The sequence below is a fragment of the Poecile atricapillus genome, chromosome 1 (assembly GCF_030490865.1).
Source record: "Poecile atricapillus isolate bPoeAtr1 chromosome 1, bPoeAtr1.hap1, whole genome shotgun sequence".
Taxonomy (NCBI): Eukaryota; Metazoa; Chordata; class Aves; order Passeriformes; family Paridae; genus Poecile; species Poecile atricapillus.
Window position 1 is genome coordinate 116,095,430 of NC_081249.1, and position 21,820 is coordinate 116,117,249.

General features: G+C 45.6%; 2 protein-coding genes across 14 annotated transcripts in view; one reads left to right on the forward strand and one right to left on the reverse strand.

Annotated features, from left to right (window-relative positions):
- Positions 1–2,582: 2,582 nt before the first annotated feature.
- Positions 2,583–21,751, reverse strand: PPME1 (protein phosphatase methylesterase 1). 2 transcript variants are annotated; one of them, XM_058829826.1, is made up of 14 exons: positions 21,620–21,751; positions 14,948–15,042; positions 13,479–13,570; positions 12,488–12,545; positions 11,569–11,620; positions 9,651–9,805; positions 8,982–9,072; positions 8,570–8,635; positions 8,238–8,370; positions 7,668–7,797; positions 7,184–7,228; positions 6,409–6,473; positions 5,297–5,364; positions 2,583–4,650 (listed from the first exon to the last, which is right to left on the reverse strand). In XM_058829826.1, the coding sequence occupies exons 2-14, from the start codon at positions 14,985–14,987 to the stop codon at positions 4,632–4,634; spliced, it is 1,014 nt and encodes a 337-aa protein (XP_058685809.1). In that variant the 5' UTR covers positions 14,988–15,042; positions 21,620–21,751; the 3' UTR covers positions 2,583–4,631. The 2 variants fall into 2 exon arrangements, with proteins under 2 accessions (XP_058685809.1, XP_058685808.1); XM_058829825.1 differs by lacking the exon at positions 21,620–21,751 and adding an exon at positions 20,877–21,037.
- The window catches only part of C2CD3 (C2 domain containing 3 centriole elongation regulator), a 37,556-nt gene continuing 36,929 nt past the window's right edge, over positions 21,194–21,820 (forward strand). For 5 of the 12 annotated variants that reach the window (XM_058829814.1, XM_058829811.1, XM_058829820.1 and 2 more), the window contains exon 1: positions 21,269–21,626. In XM_058829814.1, coding sequence (XP_058685797.1) covers positions 21,332–21,626 — 295 coding nt within the window. In that variant the 5' untranslated portion in view covers positions 21,269–21,331. Of the gene's footprint in view, positions 21,239–21,268; positions 21,627–21,820 lie in introns of those variants that run through there. The other 7 variants (XM_058829810.1, XM_058829812.1, XM_058829817.1 and 4 more) reach the window with 3 other exon arrangements.

Consider the following 21,820-nt stretch of genomic DNA (forward strand, 5'->3'; position numbering starts at 1 on the left):
TTTCTTTAGAGGAAACACTCATTCCAGAGCATTTTTCTCCTAAACTTGTCTCTAAAGCGAGACGCTCATCTAGGTGATACTTGGACAAGATTCCAGTCCTCCAGGATGGAAACCAAACTTCCCAGGGAGGCCACCGGATCAATGTGCTGGCCTCTTTCCCCCTGGAAGGACAAAAATCAGGGAAGTGGGATAGAAACAGAAGGCAGAACTCTCCCAAGGCTCTCCTGCTTGCTCTGGGTTTAGAACTGTGCGTTTATCACTCCTTGGCTGTGCTCATCCAGCCGTGGAATAACTCTTCCATAGGCACACAGGGAGAGGGGCAAAGCTGCAAGGAGCATTTGGGCAGGACAGCAGGAGCTGGAGCACTGTGACGAGGCTCCAGCAGCCCTCTGGGGCTGTTAAACCTGCCCAAATGTAAAGCAGCCTGGAAGATTTCCAGTTTCTCCCAATTCCTGCTTTTGTGGAGCAACCACCACAAGACTCAGAGAAGGCTGAACTGAGCACAGGTTACTCACTAGCCCCAGTGCTCCAGTTTATTACTTTCAGATGTTTCTGTACACATGGGAGTAATTATTCACGGAAAGGAGGGGGAAAAGTGAAAGCTGTGGCTAAATCCCTGCACCTTCCCACACTGGAGTGCAGGGAAGGGATGGGGAAGCATTTTGGATGACAAGAGGCTTCCATGAGTCACCAGAAGAACCCAAGGGTTGGGTCTGGTGCAGGAACAGCTGGATCAACCCCCTTCCTCCACAGGCTGCTCCAAGAAGCCCAAGTATCACAGCTAAAGGGAAAGCAGGAATTCCTACTCCAGGCTTTTCACAAATGCTTTATTTGTAGCTGAGGGAAACGGACACAGAACAAGACAAGAGCAGGATGAGGCTGACACAGGACACAGCGTGTGGACTCCAGAGAACTGACACATGCACACACACACAGACACATTTTCCTTCTGGAAACAGCAGCAAATGGCAGGAGGTCACCCCGCCATGCCGCATTGGGAAAGCTCAGCCACAACTGGCCAAGCATCCGGCAGCAAAACTTGGAGAAAACACCCAGTCCCATTCCCGCCGTGTTGGATGCCACATGGACACAGTGCCGAGGGGGCAGCATCATCAGATGGATGACACAACCAAGGGATGCAGGTTTGGGCAACACAAAGGGCACTTCCAGGCTGTGAGCAGAGCGCCAGGCTCAGAGACGGGTGGTAGAATGCACTAGGGCCAAGGGTTCTTGGAAGTGAAAAGCCGTTAACTCAAGTTTTGGACCTTGCCTAAAGATCCAGGTCTAGATTTCCAAGAGTGTTCATTGCCAGTTCAAACCAGTGAATAGCTGTTGCTAGGCACCTCCACACAGCTCTTTTCCCAGGCCTTTCTGCTCCCAAAAGGAAAGGCAATAGTGGAGAAGAGGAAAAATGTCAGTGCTAAAGTCACAGAATAATTTGGGTAGGGACCAACCTTAAAGCCCATCCAGGTCCCACCCCCTGCCATGGCAGGGACCTTCCACTATCCCAGGTTCCTCCAAGCCCTGTCCAGCCTGGCCTTGGACACTTCCAGGGATCCAAGGGCAGCCACAACTGCTCTGGGCACCCAGTGCCAGTGCCTAAATTGTAAAAAAACTTCTTCCTAATGCCCAATTGACCCTCCTTGGGGGATTTTCCAAGGTCTGTGTTGCCCAGCTCCGCCTTTTGCAGGTCATCCCAACACTGCTTGCAAAGCATAAACTCATGGAAAGAAAGGTTGGAATGGGCTTCTTCAAGTTGTCCAAACCTTACCCTTGCCAAAAGGGGAAAAATAACAACTGTACCTATTGCAGCATCACCTCTGCAGATGCCCTACCACAGTCTGAGGGGAAAATTCTGGCTGGACAACCCCAGGCCCAAGTTTAACTCCTTACTCAAGGGTTGATTTATTCAAAGCAAGAGTACTTGCTTTGGCTATATAGGAAATAATCTTTTTCTAACAATCCCAATGCCCCAGTCATCTGCAAGTTCCTGATGGCTTTGTCCAGTAAACAATCTGGCAAAACCCATCCTAGGTCTTAGATATTTATTTATTTAATTTATTCAATTAAAATGAAGCCTGCAGCAAACCTGCATCCCAAAGTACATCTGCTCCTGCCAAACCTTGGGATCTTCCACTGGCAAAGCTGCCACTGATCCTCAGTCCAACAAGTGAAACAAAACCAAGAGAGGTTTCTAAGTAATCCAAAGGCTGCAGGAAAAATGCAAAGCTGAGAGTTTTGGGGGAGAATTTCTGTGTCCCTGTTTCTTGTGAGCCAAAGAGAAGATTCCTTCTCTCTCCAGTTACTTTTACCACAGTCTGTGTATCCTTCACCAAATTCCATTTATCCCAGCCTGCAGCCCACTGGAAACTGCAGCAGGAGCATTAATAATTCTCAGACAAAAGTACAGTCTCAAAAATGTACATGGCTTGACAGAGATGAAAGGAATTTCCCTTCCACCCACCCCCACAGTGCTGCTGCTGTCCCTGGAATCCATTTTTTAATCAGTACCACGAGTCCCTGAACAGCCACCTATGCAGGGCAGGGCAGGGCTGGGAGCGATGCACCATTCAATTAAATACGCTCTTGAAATATTTATTTTCTTTTCACTCACTCAATGTTAACAACAAAACAGAATCCCAGGGAGCCCACAGGATTTCAGAAATCATTCCTTTTCCAGCGGTGCTTCTACAGAATACAAAACTCATTTACTTTCCATGGAGGGTTCTGTTTGCTTGGACTTTTTTACGAGCTCACAAATCAAAGGGATAACTCGAGGAATCACTCCAAGTCAGACTCTCCAAGTTACTTCACCACGGAGGAATGCGACTTCACCACCATCATTCAGGAGGATGATCCCGGGAAGTGAGACTCTGGATATACATGCTGGATTATTTAATCCCTGACAATCTGAACAAAGGAGTTGCCTGCAAAAGAGGATTTTGGCCATTCTGGGAACATGGCTGGGGAGAGAACTATTTTGCATCTCGACTACTGAAGATCCATTGAATCCATCCAGGGTGGATGCTACATCAAATGAATGCATTAACACAGTGACTCACAGAGGGAAGCGCAGAGAGCCAGCAATTGCTCTTGTAACACCTGAGTGCCTATGGCCAAAGTGCCAGGAGGGCATTCTTCTCTGGAATGAGGCTTTTATCTCTAATCCAGGCGCTTCCCAACCTGATATGTCAGGGAAGGGACACAGAGCAAGGCCACATGGCTGCTGTGCCCCGTGAATCCCAGCTAAATGGATCTCTACCAGGCCCAAGGCCATGGAAAAACCCTTTGCCCCATCTGCACCTCTCAAATGCCAAGAATTCCTGATGGCTGTTGTCATGGGATACACAGGGCAGCTCCCAAATCACCACAGAACTTTGTCTCAGCAGAGTAGGGTTAAAATCATCAGACAGCAGCAAGGGGTTATGGACAGCAGGCAAAAAAAAGGGATTTCAGACATCCACCAGCAAAATATTGAGGAAAACTGCTCCAAAACATGTCTGCTTTTACACTCAAAAGTGACTCTTAGGTGAAAGCAAGCCCAGGAACTGTCTGTGGATAACTGAACCCTAAAGAAAAGCTCTCTGTGCACATGGAATTCTGGAAGGCAGGCAGCAAAATTATCTAGGAAGCAACAGTGGAAAAAAGGTCCTTCCTCCAATACTGGGCAGAACAGCTGCCTACACCTCTGCATCATCAGCAGGACTGACTCCAAGCTCTCCCAGGGTTTTTTCTAGAGCCCATTCCATGTTTTTCCATCCCAAAGGCGCTGATCTCTGCTCAGCTGTGTGTGACAGCTACAAGAAGGGAAGAACAAACACATTCCAGGGGCCAAAAACAGCCAAACTGCCTGTTGAGCATGTTGTCCCTGCTGCTTTTGGGTCTTCTCCATAAACACAGGTTCAGAGTCCTCCGGCCTGGGATGTGTCTGTAGTAGATGGAGTTATCCAGGCTCTTCTTCCCAGAGATGACTTGAAACTAGCACTAGAAAAACTGCAAGACTCTGAAATGGAGCTCACGGTCCCCCCGTCACCTTTCTGGTTTACAATCCCATCCAACTTTGCCCAGGAGACTGGCCTCCAGGCTTTTTCCACAGCTTAACCCCTAAGGCTGGCACTGGTGAGATGAAACCTGAGCTCACAATGAAGCAAATTCCTCGTCTGCTTTAGGGGGGAAAAAAGTGTATATATAAAACCCAAACCTAAGGGGCACTTCCAAAATGATTCTGATTCCACAGAGAAATCCTGAAGCCTTTGGCTGTGCTGCAATGCCCTCAGTGGATCTGGACTGCCAACAGCCCTTCTGCAGTTGGGTCCAAGAAAGCCTGAGAATTGATGGAGATTGGTATGATTGACTACATGGGATTCCAGGAGGTCTTTCCTTGTGGCAGCAGAGAAGAGGATCCCACTTCCAAGGGCCTGAAGAGCTTTTCATGGTCTTCAGTAGAAGCTGCTTCCCAGCAAGGGAAAGTCCCTAAGAATTTAGGTATTCTGGAGAACTAGTTCTAGGGGATGAATCTCACACCAACTTCTCACTGCTGCTGGACTGGGAGATGAGGATATGGATACATCACAGTGGCCTCTGGTGCAGTTTATTTACAATGGGAATCAGTGCTGGAGAACACCAGGATATTAACAAGCAGGAAACACACTAGGAGGCAAAAAAGAGAATAGAAGAAAGACCCCATGTTAGCATCAAGGTATTCTCTGCAAACTCTGTGACAGCCTAAATTTAGCTGTAAAGTCCTTAGGTCTTCTCCCTCTCTCCCTATGTACACATCAGCCTGCACTATCAAGCTTATCAGTCACACTCTTCTCTCACTGCCTGGCTGATCACAGGGGCCTGGCTTCCACAGGGCATTTTGATAAGAAGATACATGAGATGAGTATGGAAAGTCTGCAAAGTGAAGCACACAGCTTTACGTGCCTCATCTCACCAGTATTTCTTGGCCAAAGGAGTGTGATGCAAGTTCTTTCCACAACACAGGGCCTTGGTTACTTTACGAAATATTATTTAAGCTAAATGCCATAAAATTTGTCACTTTGCTTTCCGGCAGGTTATAAAGAAAGAAATCTGCTTTGCTTCTCCCCTCCAAGGGAGGAGGTTTCATCAGCACATGTAAATACATGAGAAATTTAAAAGGAACACAACAAATCTATTACTGGCTGTGATTCAGAGCTGTTTGTTTACCTCTGTTTTTTAGCACCATGCTAAAATTTCAACCTCCCACCTCAAGAGCCAAACAGGAAGTGAGAGCAGGAGCTCTGCTCAGGGACACAACTCCATGGAGCCTTACCACTGGAATCCACCAATGGGCTCTGTAAACCTGTGACGGATCAGGAACGTTGCAACAGCTTCAGCAACCTGAGAGAAGGGGAAAAAATTGCTCAGGATTTAAAGGGACACAAAGAGAACATGAAACCCAGTCGGTTTTCAAAGCCTGCAGGTTTTCCAACAACAGTTCACGTCCTTCAGGATTTGCTCCTTCCTCAGTTTGCTCCTTCACAATAAGAGCTCCATATGACACACTTCCAGCTTTACTCTGATACTGAACCTGCCATCAAGAAGTGACCAAACTTTTTCTCCACCTATTTCAGTAATTCTTAAAACAATGTCTAAGTTTAGCAGGGAGAAAAGGTAAATTCAGGATGCAAGATAGTAATCTGGAATGGCCTGGGTTGGGAGGAACATTAAAGCTCATCCAGTTGCACCTCCTGCCCTGGGCAGGGATACCTCCCACTAGAGCTGCTCCAAGCTCCCTCCAACCCGGTGAATACTGTTTAGAATGCATAAAAAAAGAGTAACAACTTAAGAACTCAGTATGTTTAGATAAAAATACCTATTTCAGACTGGTAAAGTGAAGCACAGAAAAGCTGAGTTTTTACACAGCTGTCAGTGCAGAATGAGCTTTAAAGCCAGATGTGCTCTCAACCACAGGCTCCGCTGGCTGCACCGCATTCCTGCTTCCATCTGGACACAAACTCTGGCAGTGCCCAGAAGCAGCACTGCTCTGTCAATGCTACTTCAGGAACATTTGGTTTCTATTTGGAAAATGTGAGCCACTCAACCTAACAAAACACAGAGCAACCCCTAAAGCTGCAGCTTAGTGCAAGGGAATAGTGGGGAACAGCATGAGGAAAGGAAGGGAGGAGAAGTCCACACTCCACATGGCTAGAATTAGGTCCACCACCACAAGTCTGAGAGTTAAATCCACAGCCCAGCCCTGTGGCATGTAACATCTTAGCGGGGGCTTTCCAGACAGCTGAAAAATCCAAGCTGCTTGTGAAAGCTAGTTGTCATGCCAAAAACTGCCCCTGAAGTATGATCTCTGCTCCACAGTAAGGAACAGATCCCTTTTTGCATTTTAGATCAGGGCTTATGTAGCTTCAACCCCACGGTGGGGCTCACCTTGTCTGGAGCGTCTTCATGGACTGCATGGCCACACTGTGGGAGGACCTGCATCTGGAACTTCCCTGTGGATTGAGAGAGTCAGAACACGGATCTCACACTCTGGACCAACTAATCTCACTAAATATAGCTGGAAAAGAGGCCCCAGGGACAGCAGGAAGTCTCAGCAGACTCCACACCATGCACAGCCAATGGTCTCCAAAGAAAACATGGACCAGCTGCTTAATTCACCTTCTCAGGTGTAACTAGAACAGGTTCCCAGGAGTTAAAATGAAGCTGAACTTCTCAGAGCTTTTCAATGCAGGCAAGTCCCAGAGCTGGAAATCTTATCGGATTTACCTTAAGGTAACATTTATCCTGCTATCCAATACTACTTTCCAGTACTGGTTGCTCTGGAAAGCCAGCAAAAACACTGGGAGATGGGTCAATTTTGAATGGTCCCAAGTCCAAGCTAGGAACATCAGGAATGTTGCTAGAAAGGGCAAAAATTAATTAGAAAGAAGCCCTCACAGACAACCATTCTGATCCAAGTGTGGCAACTCCGCTTCTGGGAGCACTGAACTCTAGATAGAACAAAACCCACAGCAACAACCCTTCAAACTGAACCTTTCCCTCCTCACCTTCCCCACCTTTCCTTGACCACAGTAGGAGAACACTTTGGGATGGATGAATTCTTTAGGCCCCATTTGTTTGGATACTGACTGTACCCACAGCAACCACCTGTCATGCAAAAAGAGCATTAAGTAAGGCTGGAGTAACAGTATTAAATACTTACCTTGCATCTGTCCAATGGTCAGATCTTTATCCAGCCTGTCAACACCTACAATCAAATAAACAAATGTATTGGAGAACAGCCAGAGAGAATACAACTCTCTGAGCCAGGCTTTACTACATATTTTAAGAGACATTAGCTTGAAAAACAGAAAATAAACACCTCTGACACCCACGACAAGGACATTTCACTGCTGCACCTCGAGAGAGTAAAGTGACAGGAAAGAAACACAGCCAAAAAATGCAAGAGCATAGCCCTCCCTACAACTTAAAAGGATATTTACACGCTGTATTTCTATTAAGGTACAAAAAGGGCTTAAAGCTGTATTTCACCTTCACCTGAGAAGTTCCAATCACACCACGCTATTTTAAGAGACAGAGAAGCCCAGGTATTCCCAGGAAATACTGTAGCCCAGTGCTGACCCTGTTCTCTAAAATACAAGTGTGACATCACTGAAGTGCACACCAGGACTGGAAGAGACACCTACCAGCTAAAAGCAAAAGCTTTGGAGTCGGACAGCTTAGGAAGAGGTTGGATAAACCCCTGAACCAGCCATCCCAGTACTTTTCTGTTTTGGCCAGTTCGATTCGCCACGTGTATAAATGCTCCTTCTTTGTCTGCAGGGAGGAGAGAGAGCTCTGCATTAGTGATCAGTAAAACAGCAAAAAGAAAACCAACTCAGGGAGCCACTTGAAAATACATAAATGTATAGATACAGAAAATACAAAAATACTGGCTCCCTCTGGTGGATTACACACTTCCAGGTAAATCTTGCTTCTAAATTTCTCTCCAAAGTACATGAGTAGGGAACAAGTCAGCAAGAGCTACATCAAGGGGAGAAAAGCCTTCAGGAGAAGATTGCAGGATTCAGGACAATCAATTTGCTATTTTTTACTGACACAAATAGCTCGCAAATTGTCTGAACATTAGGGCTTGGCTCTCATCCAATTTTCTCTCCCTGGAGTGGCTCCCTTTCATATCAGAATGATTTGGATAACCACCGGTGACAGCTTTTTGCAGGGGAAGCTGCAGCAACAAACAGCAACAAACTCCCTACCTCTGTGTCATCCTCCTTCTTCCTTTTGTTGACAGAGCCTCCCCCTTCCTCATCCTCGTCTTCCTCCTCCTCTTCCTCAATAATTCCCTCTACTATGGCTTTAGGGCATTCAGGACTGGCAGCCCCTTCGCACCTGTGAAAATAAAATCAGAAACTGATTCTCTGACAAAAAAAAACCACCTCCAAACCAAAATACCACCCAGGATAAAACCATAGGTCTTCTGCAGTTTTGCTTGAAGAAATTTTAATTTTCAAGTGCACATGTGTAGCAATGGTATTGTAAAACAGAAAAAAAATATTTAAAAATAATAAATAAATCAAAGGCCACCTACTGTTTGACTTGACCAACCATAGAAACTCTGGCAGATTCAAGATTTCTTATCTGTCCGCTTTTTACACTAGAAAAAAAAAAAAAAAATCAGAAGACAGAAATATTTACTGAAGACATTCCAGAATCAGCAGGCCAAGAAATGGGAGGTTAACTCCTCTACAGCTCAGGATTTCCCTAAACTATTCTCAAAGCTCCTGCTCTCAGACCGAACTGAGTGGTTCACGCTAAAGTGACCTGAACCTCCCATTGTCACTGTAACTGTGAGAAAGAGGGAGAATTGGTGGTGGGGCAACAGTAAAACAGGGTTAAACCCATGGCAGGGGGCTGGAGAGGGCTTGTCAACAGCCATACTATATCAACTTTGTTTCCTTTGGGAGTCAAGCTACAGAGACAAGGGATTCCAGAGAATTTACCTCCACTCAATGGCATTCTCCAGTGACTTGAATGTTTTGGGACGACTCCTTAGGAAGTTCTGCATGCTGTTCAAGGCATCCATGGCTGTACCTGAAAGCAAATGGCATCATCTTCATCAACTTCATGTCATCTGATGAAATTATTGCCACATCCCTCTACACAAAATGGGCTGCAGCACCCTCAGAGAGAGCTGGAGCTGCCCAGTGATTTAATGCTGCTAAGGAAAGTACAGATTAGTATTTCTAAGCCAACAATCATATTGGAAAATTACTGTTTGAATAGGTAGGATGTTCAGATAGTAAGAGAAAGCAGCAATCATTCATCAGCACCAGGCATTACAGTAAAAGCCACCCTCTTCCCCACCAAGAAAGTGTTTCAAAGGAATAGTGCCATGGTCTAGATGACAAGGCGGTGTTAGGTCATACGTTTGACTCAGTGATCTCAAAGGTCTTTTCCAACCTAGCCGATTCTCTGATTCTGTGAAATTAGCAGGAGAAAAGCAGAGAGTACACCTGAGAAAAGGAAAAGGAGGGGTCACTCTGGAAAGTCTGGAAAGACTTTTGCGTGCATAGGATCTGTTAGGAGGATGGAATTGGTGTTAAGAATGGGGCAGAACTGTCTGTATTCAGGGATCTGGGGCTAAGAGAAGAGGTGGCACCCACACTCACCTTCCACGACGTCGATCATGCAGAGCCCCAGCAAGCTGGGCACCAGGTTTGCGACAGCCGTGTGCACAGCGATAGCCCCCCCCATGCTGTGCCCGATCAGCATGATGGGCGGGGGCAGGTCCCCGTACAGGGCTTCCACCACGTTCCCCACATCCCTGCAAAGGGACAGAACATGGAGGACATGGTACCTCCACCTCCATGGGAGGACAAGGGACACACCCGAGATGGCCCCAAAACCTCTTTTAACCCGCAGGCAACAGACAAATTTATTCTCCTGTCACTGTTTTGTTCTAGTACCAAAGCAGGAAACCCTGCAAGCCAATGCTTTCCTGAACATCCATGTAATTCCTCTTTTTATTTACCCTCATTTAAAAGATACTAATTTAAAATATATTCAAGCAACCTGGTCTAGGTCTTCTGGTGGAAGGTGTCCCTGCCTATGTGGATGAAATTTATTGTTCCTTCCAGCCCAAATTCTGTGATTCCTTGTAGAAAACATTTTAGGCCAACACTTGCTGGTGGGAATGTTGAATAAAAGGCAAGAAAAAGCTGTCAAATCATCTTGCATGGAAGCACAAACCAAGAAATATATTGTTCTTGAAAGAAAAAGCTGGAATTACAGAGACAAAAATAACTGAACCCTACTGACCACGGCAAAGATGAACAACACTGAGCACAAGCAAAAAGACTGAGACTCTCTATGAGCACAGATGCCACAAGCCAAGGGGCAATTTCCCCATCCTTCCCGTAAGGCAGCTACTGTTAAACTGAAGCTGTCACTTCTTGACACTTTTCCCAGGATGGGATTCTCAAACCCCAAAACAGCAGCAGAGCTAACAGCTGAAATCTACTGAAGAGCAGATTAAAGACACCTCCCCAACTGGCTTTCCTGACTACAGCCATTCAGAGGAACCTGAGAACTGAGCAGTATTGAAAATGGAAAACAAGCGAAAAAAAATTAACAGGTTGACCAGTTTCTTGCTCTGCTGGAGAAAATTACTTGGGGATTTGATTTAAAAGAACAAACAGGAACACTAGTTTTAACTTAAGGCTCCTATATAAAAGATATTCAGGATTAAGTTTTAGACTCATTGCTAAGAAAAGGGGAAGGTTTCAAAAGAAAAGGAACTTGCTTTCCCCCCACACCAGTGCTGCTCCAGATCTGAAATATTCTATTTAATCCAGCATTGCCTCAGGACAGTTACACATCAGGATCTGACAAGGCATAAGCAGCAGGAATAAGGTATACAATGGAAGTCAGAATACATTTCACACATGGCCTCCCCTCAACAAACCAAGTGGATTTGTCCATGGGAAGGTTGCAAAATCCATCATTAAGTTGTAGTCACAGCAAAGAGTCTCTTTGTACTAAATATGGGCAGAACATAATGTGCTTAGCAGCGGGTATTTGCTTTTCTTACAGTTTTGTCAAGAGGGGGATGGATTTGCATGCCAAAGCAGGTCATGACAGTTTGAAAAAGCAATTCTATGCTTGAAAATCCTGTGTCTGTGACCCAGACTTCAGGGGTGTTACTAGGCCAACGTGGGCCCACTCTGAACACTCACTCCAAGGGCTGAGGAAGAGTCAAACTGGTGATTTCAGGCTAAAATATCCCATGGATGTCTAAGGAAAACATTCCACCTCCATTAGGTGAACTCTTCAGCATGATGCAGGTTTAAAGTGCTCACTGTTTAAAAACTCAGGGTACTCAGAAAACAACTCATGTTCTTGGAATCTGACTCAGCTGGGAGAGACGTCATTTTAAACTGTCCCAGAATGGAAGGAAAAAAGGGATAACTACCAGAATCATGTGAAATTAAACCACATTTCAGCTCCTTTGAATGAAAGCTGTGTGCCCTCAAGTAGTTTATTGTTCATCCAAGGAAAGAAAAGGGAAACAAGCGTAAGTTTCCTTACTTCGACATAGTCTCTGCAGACAGATCTTCAGGATTCCTTACTTTTGTTTCTCCTGAAAAAAACCAAACCCAAGTTAAGTTCACTTAAGTTGAAAAACTTCAGGCCCCCTCAGGACTTAGAGCAGTGACAAAGCTTTAAGGCATAGATATGAAGAGCAAGCCTACTGCAGTGAATATGAATAATTAGGAAACACAGAATTAACAGGAACACCTGGTACTATGGGTGTCGCTCTATTAGGAACAGCGAGACGAACGACACAGACTCTCTAGGAGTTAATCAGGAGAATTTCTCTTAGTTTATTGCTTCAGGTCTTTTTTATAGACCGATATGTGGAAAGTACAGAAAGGAAACTCATATTGGTTAGCAAAGTACTACATCACCATCATTGGTCAGTGGGGCACACACCCCTCGACCTTCTCCTGCAAAGAAAACAAGGAACAGAAAAACAGCACCTGCAAGGCCGTTTTCTGTCTCTAAGGATTGTTTTAAATCCTCCCAATGAATTCTCAGGCCACTTTCTCAGGCAAGACTGAGAAACTATGCGGCCTGTAATTTCTACAAGCACTCTGTTTCAGAGTTAGCATCCATACTATGGGTAGCAAACACCACACATAACTGTTCTTTATGGATCTTAAAATGAAAGAACAGCCCTTATTTCTCATGGCAAAGACCACCCATGGGTTATGGAAATATGAAAGAGGGCTTGGTGGACGGAAGTAGTCCACTGCTGTCTCATGCAAAAGTTCAGGGGGTCTCAGCTTCTGACTGAAGCCAGTCTTCCATCCCTGCTTTTGAATCAAAATTGGGATGCCTTAAGGATGTTCTGCTAGTCATCCTGTGAGGAATTCATTGCATCTCCTTTAAAAAATGGGAGCGTGTAACACATTGATTTGACTCCAGATTTGTTTCTTTGACTTACCATGGCCTCGGAGGTCCAAAGCCACAATCCTACACTGGATCCTGTTAATGATTGCAGACTGCAAGGAGAGACAGAGGGAATATTGTTTGCAAAGCAGGATTAGCAACAACAAGCACTTCCTAAAAACCCTTCACAGCCTCCAAAGTGGCTGAACCTGGATTGGACGGGGTGTTACAGAGTGCAAGCAAAGATATTCCACAAGACTGTCCTTAATGGGCCAAAGCACCTCCAGACACTGGAACAGCAGTGGGATTACGGACACCAAAGGGATTCCCTTGCTTTTCACGCCCCACATGGTACAAAATTCCTCTGGGCTCCATGGCTGACATGGAGGTGAAGCAGCTGCTTTGCAGTACACATTCAGTTTGCTCTAAAAAATAGAATTTTACAGGCTGAAATGTATGAAAATTTTTAGTCCAAAGAGGTCAGGGGGAACAGCTGAGGAATCTTTTTATCATAAGGCAGAGCATAATAACTGCAACACAATTATGGCTCTATTTGTCCCTGACAGATCAATTTAACTAAGTTATTTCAGGCATCACAGAGAAGTGGCATGTTTTGTTGACAGGAAGACTTCTGTGTTAAGGAATCATTGATTATTTAAATAACAGCCCGGCAGAAGTGGGGGAATTTGCTGAGGGATTCTTAAAAGAACCACCTACACAACTGGCAAAAGCTACCCAGACCTCAAAGCTACTAGTCCTCTTATTTTGATTTTTCAGTTATTCAATTCTTAAATGACTGGAGCAGTTGCCTTCCCCAAGCCCACTGAATCCACAGATTAGTATTTTCCAGCCCCTAAAGACAGCCCAAACCCTCCATCTGCAAGGTGCCCATGCACCTAAGCGATAACCCCAGCCACGCAAAGAGAATATTGCTATCTTTTAGAATACTGTTTTCCCATGTTTCCCAAAGGTGAATGGATAGTTATCCTCACTCAGAGGGCTCCATTTCCACACATTTATTTCTATAGAGCAGCAGCTTTACTTACAGTAAACACAGCCCAGGACAGAGCAGAGTGGCCTCCACCGTGTAACAGCAGCAAGACAGGCCCCTCCAGCCCACTTTTGTAAATTCGAAAAGTGTATGAACAGTTAAGGACATTTCACAGAGTTACTTAAAGGCAGGAGAATGAATTTTGGAGCTTGCAATGCCCAATAGTATTTTATTTCTACCCTTCATTTCTCTGACCAATAGGAATGTTCAAGCATTACCTGGATAAAAATGCAACTCAATTTAAGCTTCAAGAGTTGTATTCCTGTATTCCTGCTGCCCAGGTTTTCATCCCCACCCTATAATTCACTCATCCCCTGTCCTGTTCTCCCTGGGCACAAGAAGGTAGTGAACGAAGAAAGAGCTAGAAATCCATTAGTAAAAAAAAGATGGAGAGTTATTTTTTACACAGGCAAGATAATGAGACGACAAGGAAATGGTTTTCAACTAGAAGAGGGGAGATTTAGATTAAATGCTCATAATTCTTCCTGAGGGTGGGCAGGCCCTGGCACAGGGTGCCCAGAGAAGCTGTGGCTGCTCCTGGATCTCTGGAGGGGTCCAAGGCCAGGTTGGACAGGACTTGGAGCAACCTGGCATAGTAGAAGGTGTCCCTGCCATGGCAGGGGTGGCACTGGATGAGCTTTAAGGTCCCTTCCCACCCAAACCATGAGTGGTGACTCCATGATTCATGACGGGCACCTTGTCCGCATTTGGTGAAGGCTGTGCAGTCCCCCAGGAGTTTAATATAAAATAAAAAGCCTACTAGACTTATTTGGATAGGTTGTGTATAGAAGCATCCCAAATTCAAGCAAATCTTAGTTGTTTATTCTACTCCTTTCAGCAAAAGCTTGAGACCCATATGAAAGGCTGAGGACAGATGTGAACCGTGGAAGCAGCTGAATTAATGATTGGGTTGGTGCCTACTGCTCTGCCTCAGGGATGTGGTTAGAGCTCCAGCACATCCCCTTTGTGTACAAGCCCCTGTTTGGCACTGATGGCAACACAACCTCTGCCTTGGCCAGAAATTTGAAATATTTATTCACATCTACATGTTTCTGTTGAGGTTTATCTGTTGTACTGCTGCTATTAATTCTGAGCAGACAGTTCACTGATTGCTACTTAACTAACTGTAGTTAATAAAAATCAGGGAACAGCTTTGGTCCTGACATGGTTTGAATTATGAGAACCTGATGAGTGTTTCCCTGCAAAATATGCTATTGAACTGTTGGAAACCCTTTTTTAAAATTAATGATTACTAAAGAAGCGATATCAGGAATTGGCCTTGCTGGGTTCAGTACTCTCAGCCTGGAAAGGATAGTTCTAGTTACTGACACTGAAGCCTGCAAGAGACATAACGGGAGAAGGAACACAAGAAAAAGCAGAAAAACCCCAATAAATTAAACAAAATGTGATACCTCCCCAATCTTTGAGATTATGACAAATTCAATATGGAAAAAAAAAAGGATATATCCTTGCCAGTGTCATTTTCTATCACAACATCCTCCATAGACTCAAAGTACTGGCTCCAAAGCACTGGAGAAAAATCACGCTTTCTTCCAGGGCTGCAAGACAGAAAAAAATCCATAAGAAAGAGTTATTTTTAAAGTCTTTCACTGAAACTGGCATCCAGGCCTCCTCTCACTGAAGAGAACACACTGATGTTACACAACAGTTCAGACTGGAAGCAAACGACACATCAGTGAAATTCCCATACAACCACAATATTCAGAATTTTATTGTCATTGAAGAAATCCTCCCCTTTTTCCCCTCCCTAATTGTTGCTCCTATTGAGTAAATGTAATGGAAACAGTGAAAAGAGTATTTTCCTCATCAAGTAATTCCAAGGAAGACTGAACAACGGTGATTTAGACTACACAGACCCAAGTCAAGGGAAAATAAACAGAACAGTGATACTGTCCCAGTAAAACCTCTGGGTTTGCAGTGAACCACAGACAAAAGGTGTTCAGTTGACAAACCAATTTTTAAATTTTTTTATTTTTTGCTTCCTTCAAAAGGTGCAGCTGTGCCCTCTTCTTGTACCCCCATTACTGACAAAAGTCTCCGCAATCAGAATTTTCCTGATGACTCAGTTGATACAGAATTTGTTTCTCGGGCTGGTATTTACTCAGTAAGGCTAAAAGAGTAGTGCTTAATTTTGGAAGTGGCATAATTAGGCTCAATTCGAGCCCAGGATACAGGATGAGTAACAGTGCACCATTTTAACCATGTTTTTGCACTTCAGCTCTTCTGGGGGAGGCAGGCAGGCAGCACGGAATATTAAAATCAAGCATGGGCATGAGGGGTGAAAGAGCTTCACAGCAGAAAAATCCCTGCTAAAGAAGTTTCTCCTGAATTCTTGGCTTCCTAAAGAAACAGAAAATAACAGACAAAGCAGCTTTTCAATTCTGTAGAAACAAATTTTCTGTTTCCCCTGGTGTTTCTAGGATATGAAACATAAACCAGCCACCCCCTGAATGGATCAAATTCCCTCCTGTGGGTTTCCAGACTTCTTGTCAAATCTCAATTAAAGAAAATGAGATGTCATACACCTACATAATTCCAGAAAATATTAATCTCTTTTACTGCCTCAGCTTAATCTCATTCTCTGATCAAGGGAAAAAATACTACATTCAAAGCTTAATTTTTCCCTGGAAGCTATCCCAGCCCTGATCACATGCTCTCTCCATAACAGTTCTGGCTCTTTCTGGAGATGCAGAGAACTGCCCACAGTTTGGATGATCTCCCCTCTCCGGTTTTTGAATAGGTAGGATGCACAGTTAGTGAAAATAAATTCCATCACCCTTTCAATATGCAGCATTTCAACTGCAGTCAGACTTTTGAACAGCATGTTACAGCTGGTTTTGGGTTCCATTGCCCTGAGCAATTCCAGGTGATCAGTACATATTGTCATCTGCCTGGCTACTCCTCCTTCCCACAAAATCCATAAATCTGGTGAACAGCAATCCCTGGTAACCCAGCCCCTGCACTACTGTGACACCAGAAATCTGTAGGGCAATTTTCTTACCTATAGGGGAGGCAGAGCATGGGGAAGTGGCTGACTGCCTGTGTGGTGCTGTGTGCCAAATGAACCCATTCCTGTGGAAGCAGGGCTACAGGATGGACAGCCACTGTTGCTCAGGGGAACACAGCAGCCTCCTGGCTGGTGCAAATAAATCACCTTTTACCAGACCAGGCTGCTCTAAGCCCCATCCAACCTGGCCTTGGACACCTCCAGGGATGAGTATTTTTGTCTCCTTCAAATGCCATTTCTGACAGCAGAGATCCAATGCTAGAAGAGGCAGGCAGATGCTAATGCCAAGGCAGATCCATGGAGAGTATCTCATCAACTGCAAGAGGAAAAAAGGTGGAGCCCTTCCCTAGGAGCTTGCCACACTGATGCATTTAGCAGTGCTTCAAATTCAGCTTAACAAGAGTGAACACCTCCAGAGAAAATGTTCGTAGTTGTGTCATACATGAAGTATCTGGGAAAAACATACAGCAGAACTCCTGTGCTTGCAAGGAAATTGGAGCAGAAAAGGAAGAGGAGCTGGGAATTAAAAACTATCATCACCTCTGATGAAAATACATGTAGATCATGATTTAAAACACAATACTCGCCTCCAAACAATGCTGAGGAAACATGAATGATCTTAGGTTTAACACCGAACCCCTAAAAGGGCAGAATAAATGTGCAGTTTTCCACACAATCCCAGGTGACCAGAGAGGGTTAAGCAAAAACCCTCAGAAAAGATGAGCTGAGAAAAGATTCTTTCTCCAAAGAAAAGAATCTTTGATTTTGAGTTTTTCTAGAGCTGATTCCTTCAGTGAAGCATCAACACACATTCAAAATTAGAAGTGTGCCAAATAAACAGCAGCTGTGGCTTTGCACCTTCCTATGCAGAAGCCATATTTTGCTGACCAATATTTAAGATGACAGAACTAATTACAGCTTTTTAAGGTATCCAGCAAACCAAAACAGAAATGGATCTGACATAATAACTTTTCTAGAATGATCCTTAAACTCCAAGCCAGCCAGCCAGCATATTATACTGGAATCACAAAACAAATTCTGGGCACCCCCTGCAGCTATTTTATCTTATTGTGCAGTTTGTCCTCTTTATCATGTCCTCGATCCCTAGGACACCCACATGGCTCAGAAAATCTCTCCTCAATTTTTGAAGGGATTTTCTTTCAGGTATTTTCCTAAAATGATTAAAAAAAAAAAAAAAAAAAAAAAAAAGGCACACCAAGCAGAAGGAATCATTTTCAGAAAGTCCTTTTTCTGCTGAGAGCCCCTATTTAAAACTACTAAAACAAATATAGAACAAGTGCATGAATCAAGAGATTTCATTCTCGCATCATATTTGAACCCAACCAAATCAAACATCATCTACAAGTAAGAGCTGCCACGGCTGACAAGTTGTATTTAGAAATTCTAAAAATTGACAAGGACAGTATCTTAAGTTCTGCCTTAGAGATGCTGAATACATAAAATGTTTTGTTATTAAAAGGATTCCAAGGGGAAAAAATGGATTAAAAAGGGAAAAATGAGTTGGAATTGCCACGATTGAATTACACAGATCTGATCCAATTGTAGATAATTTACAAGATTCAGAGATTGTACGTGATTTTTACTCACACGTTGGAAGGGAACAGCAAACTGACTTTCATGTTTAAATCCCATCCAAGTGATTAACTCAGAATGAGCCATTAGCAAAAAAAACAAAAGGCAAAAACCAAGACAGGAAATGCAGAAGTTGCTACTGCTGTTGGGATCTGCTGCCGTGGGTCTGGGGCCTCTTGCTCCACCAGTGACTTTACAAATTCTATTATTTTATTTCCCCACAGAACACAGAATCAGGCCATAAAGCCTGACTTTGCTTCCATTTCAGTTGAGCAATTTGAAGGAATCACTTGCAACACACAGGCAATTCCCAACACAGCCTTGATCATGAGCACTCCTTAAAGAAATGGACACTGAATTCCTATCAGTGCCTGAGCTTCACATATTGCTCGAGCTGAAGAGAAGCTCCAGCCACCTTTGGAAGGAGCCTTTTGGAACCATCATTTCATTGGACAGTTCTAGTGGAGAGCACTTAAATGCAGGGAGGAGAGGACTGTGCTAGCAAAGCAGGAATTGATGCCACGTGCTATGAACATGTTGGATACCAGGGAAAATTCCTTCCCTAAAAGGGTCTGTCCAGCCCTGGCACAGTTGCCCAGGGCAGCAGTGAGTCCCCATCCCTGGAGGGACTTAAAGCTGTGTGGATGGGGCACTTGGGGATATGGGATAGTGGTGGTGACCCTGTCAGTGCTGGGGGAACAGTTGAACTCTGATATCTTAGAGGGCTTTTCCTGAACAATTCCATAATTCAATTGGCTTCAGCCAGTTTGACTTCTCAAATGAGACTCTACTACAGAGAGAAATAAGGAAGTGATTGTACTGAAAAATAGCAAGAAAAGAGTAAGTTTCAAAGAAAAAGCTAGAAACAAGTTTATTTTCACAAATTTAAGTGCAGCAACGGGAGCCATTTTTTTATGAACTACTGAAACACATATTAACCTTTAAACAGCATATTACCAAAAAATGTAAGACTTTATTTTGATTAACAAGTCCTCAGTAAATTCTATTTTTCTGTTGCAATCTCACATGCTAGACCCTCTGCTTCTCAAGATCTGCTTTCAGCCACACCACAGTCACATTAAGATGACCTGCATGGTGGAACAAAAAGGGCATAAAAAGAAAGTCCCCAACACACCAGTCAGGGGATTTAGCCACAGAAAAATAAAGTTGCTGCCACTCTTGGATATTAAGTTTAAACCAATTTTTTTTAACACCCTGGCTTGCAATTCAAGAAATGGAAAGCACAGAAATAAATCACATTTATAAATGCGAGACGCTTAATGCAGCCAATAAATGTTTTCCTGAGTTTAGTTATTTTTGCTCCCTGTAAAAGTTTGAATTTTAAAGGACTATTTCAGTGCAACCCTGTACATCTGCTAGGACTGAAAATCAGACTGTGTTTTCCCTGTACAACTAATTCCGTTCTCTTTTGGTGGAATTCTCTTTGGGGGAATATTGCATTTGTTTGTACTGAACTGAACTTTGATAAGGATAAACTCAGCCTAAGCTAAACTTTCTATCCTACTTCCTCTTGTTTCCTTTTCACAGAAGCCCCAAATCCCCCTGGAGGAGGCCATTCCATGTAGGATGTGCAGCACCTCCCACAACATCACCTGTAAAGGGGTTTAATGGGTGGCAGAGTGGTGAATCACAAATACAGCTGTGCTATGCAACCACAACATGATTATGAACTACTCTCCACTGCTTCCAAGGGAAGAATTCTAGGGGAATTCTTGATCCTTAACTGCAACACTGGATTTTCTATCAGTGCTCTCTGAAAGCATTTGAAAAAGAAAAAAAGAAGTTTATAAAACAACAGAAAATAAACTTTCATTCGTTAAACATTTCATTTCCCTAACAGTGTTTAAAACCCCTCCAATGCGTGGTAAGAGAGGAAGAATTACATAAATTAATCCATGTTACACCCTTAGACACTGGTCAAACTTCTCCCACAGCCCCCAAAATGTAAATGTAAATGAAGCTCTCAACCCCTGCTTCAAAGATTAAAGAGTATCCCAGACTTTTCCATCATCTGGAAATACAGACTTAAGCAGGGATTAAAGTCACAGACCTCACCTACTCCACATGGGTGCATGCAGCTGAGAAGTCACGTTTCACAGAATCATGGAATATTCTAACTTGGAAAAGGACCCACCACAAGGGTTATCAAAGTCCAACTCCAGCTCAGGAATTCAGCTCCTGAGAATTTCCATACACCTCTCCCTCCAGCCACACTCTGAGGTACCACCCAGACATCCTGCTTTTCTCTTCCCCCAAACACTGATGGCAAAAGGACTGGGAAAAAACAGCTGGAGAGTTGATCCCAGCACCTGCCACCTTCCCCCAGCCTGAGGATACTCTGGGCAGTGACACCTTGGCTGGAGAAGCCTGATCCAGCTGTCACTCACCTGGAGCACTGGGAAGCAGGACCAACCCCTCCTCCAGACCCCCTAAGAATGACCACCCCTCGCTCCAGATCCCCCAGTAATGTCCATTCCCTCTATCCAGACCCCCCAATAATGACCATTCCCTCTGTCCAGATCCCCCAATAATGACCATTCCCTGTCGAGATCCCCCAGGACGAGCTCCCCTCCGGCCCGATCCCTCCCTCCGTCCAGACCCCGGAACAACGTGCCTCCCTTCCTTGTACATCCCGTCCCTCCAGACCCCCAACACGATTGCCCCTCTCTCCAGAGCCTCCCCTCCGTTGTAACCTCACCCTCAAACCCCCACCCCGATCTCCGCATCCGCCCCTGCCCTTCCTCTGCCTACCCCATGCGCATCTTGGACCCGGACTGGCCGCCGCCGCCGGGCAACGGGGGCCGAGGAGGGAGGCGGCCCAAATGCAGCTGCTTCTCCAGGGCCGACATGATAGCGAGGGACGCGCCGGGAACACCAGGATCACCGGGACGCCCCAGAGCCGCCCCCGCCGCCCCGCCCCGCCCCGCCGGAAGCGGCTCCCCCAACAGCGCCGCCACGCGGCGCCGAGCACACCCGTCCGCATGGCACCATGGGAAACGTAGTCCGTGACCCCGCTGTCCTCTGCGGGGCGCGGGGCATGACGGGAGCTGTAGTCCCCCGCTGTGGCGGCGGTTGCCGGGCGGGAGGCGCGGGCGGGATGCGGCGGAGGGGAGGTGCGGAGAGGGACGAAGCGCGGGCTTGGGAGGATACGGCGGGGATAGAAGCGTGCTGCGGTGGGACGGGAAGCGGCACGGGTGCTGGGGGTGATGTACGGGCCGCTGACGCTGCCTGTGCCCGCAGGTCGTGGCGACCCCGCCGCCGCCGTCACCAGCCTCCCGCCGCTGGTGCAGGGCCCGCCGCGCTGCTTCCTGCGCTGCACCGTGCCCCGCGTGCTATGGACAGCCCCACAGCCGCCCGCCGTGGTGCGCCTGCGGTGGTGGGGGGAGAGCTCCGGCGGCACCGTGCTCCAGCCCGCCTGCCGGCCCGGGCAGCCCGCGGGGAGAAACAGCGTCCGCTTCGCCGTGCGCTGCGGGCCCCGGCAGCTCGCCGCCTACCTGGCAGGTAGAGACGCTTCGCCCTGGGACACCCGCAACAGCCGGGGAGTTCACTGGCATTGGGGTGGGACGGGAGGACATGGTCGTAAGGTGTGCCGGGGGAGGTCCAGGTTGGGCATAGGGAGGATGGTTAGGCTTTGGAATGGGCTGCCCAGGGGTGTTACCCTCTAGCGGTGGTAAGCCGTTTCTCTTTGTCCTGTC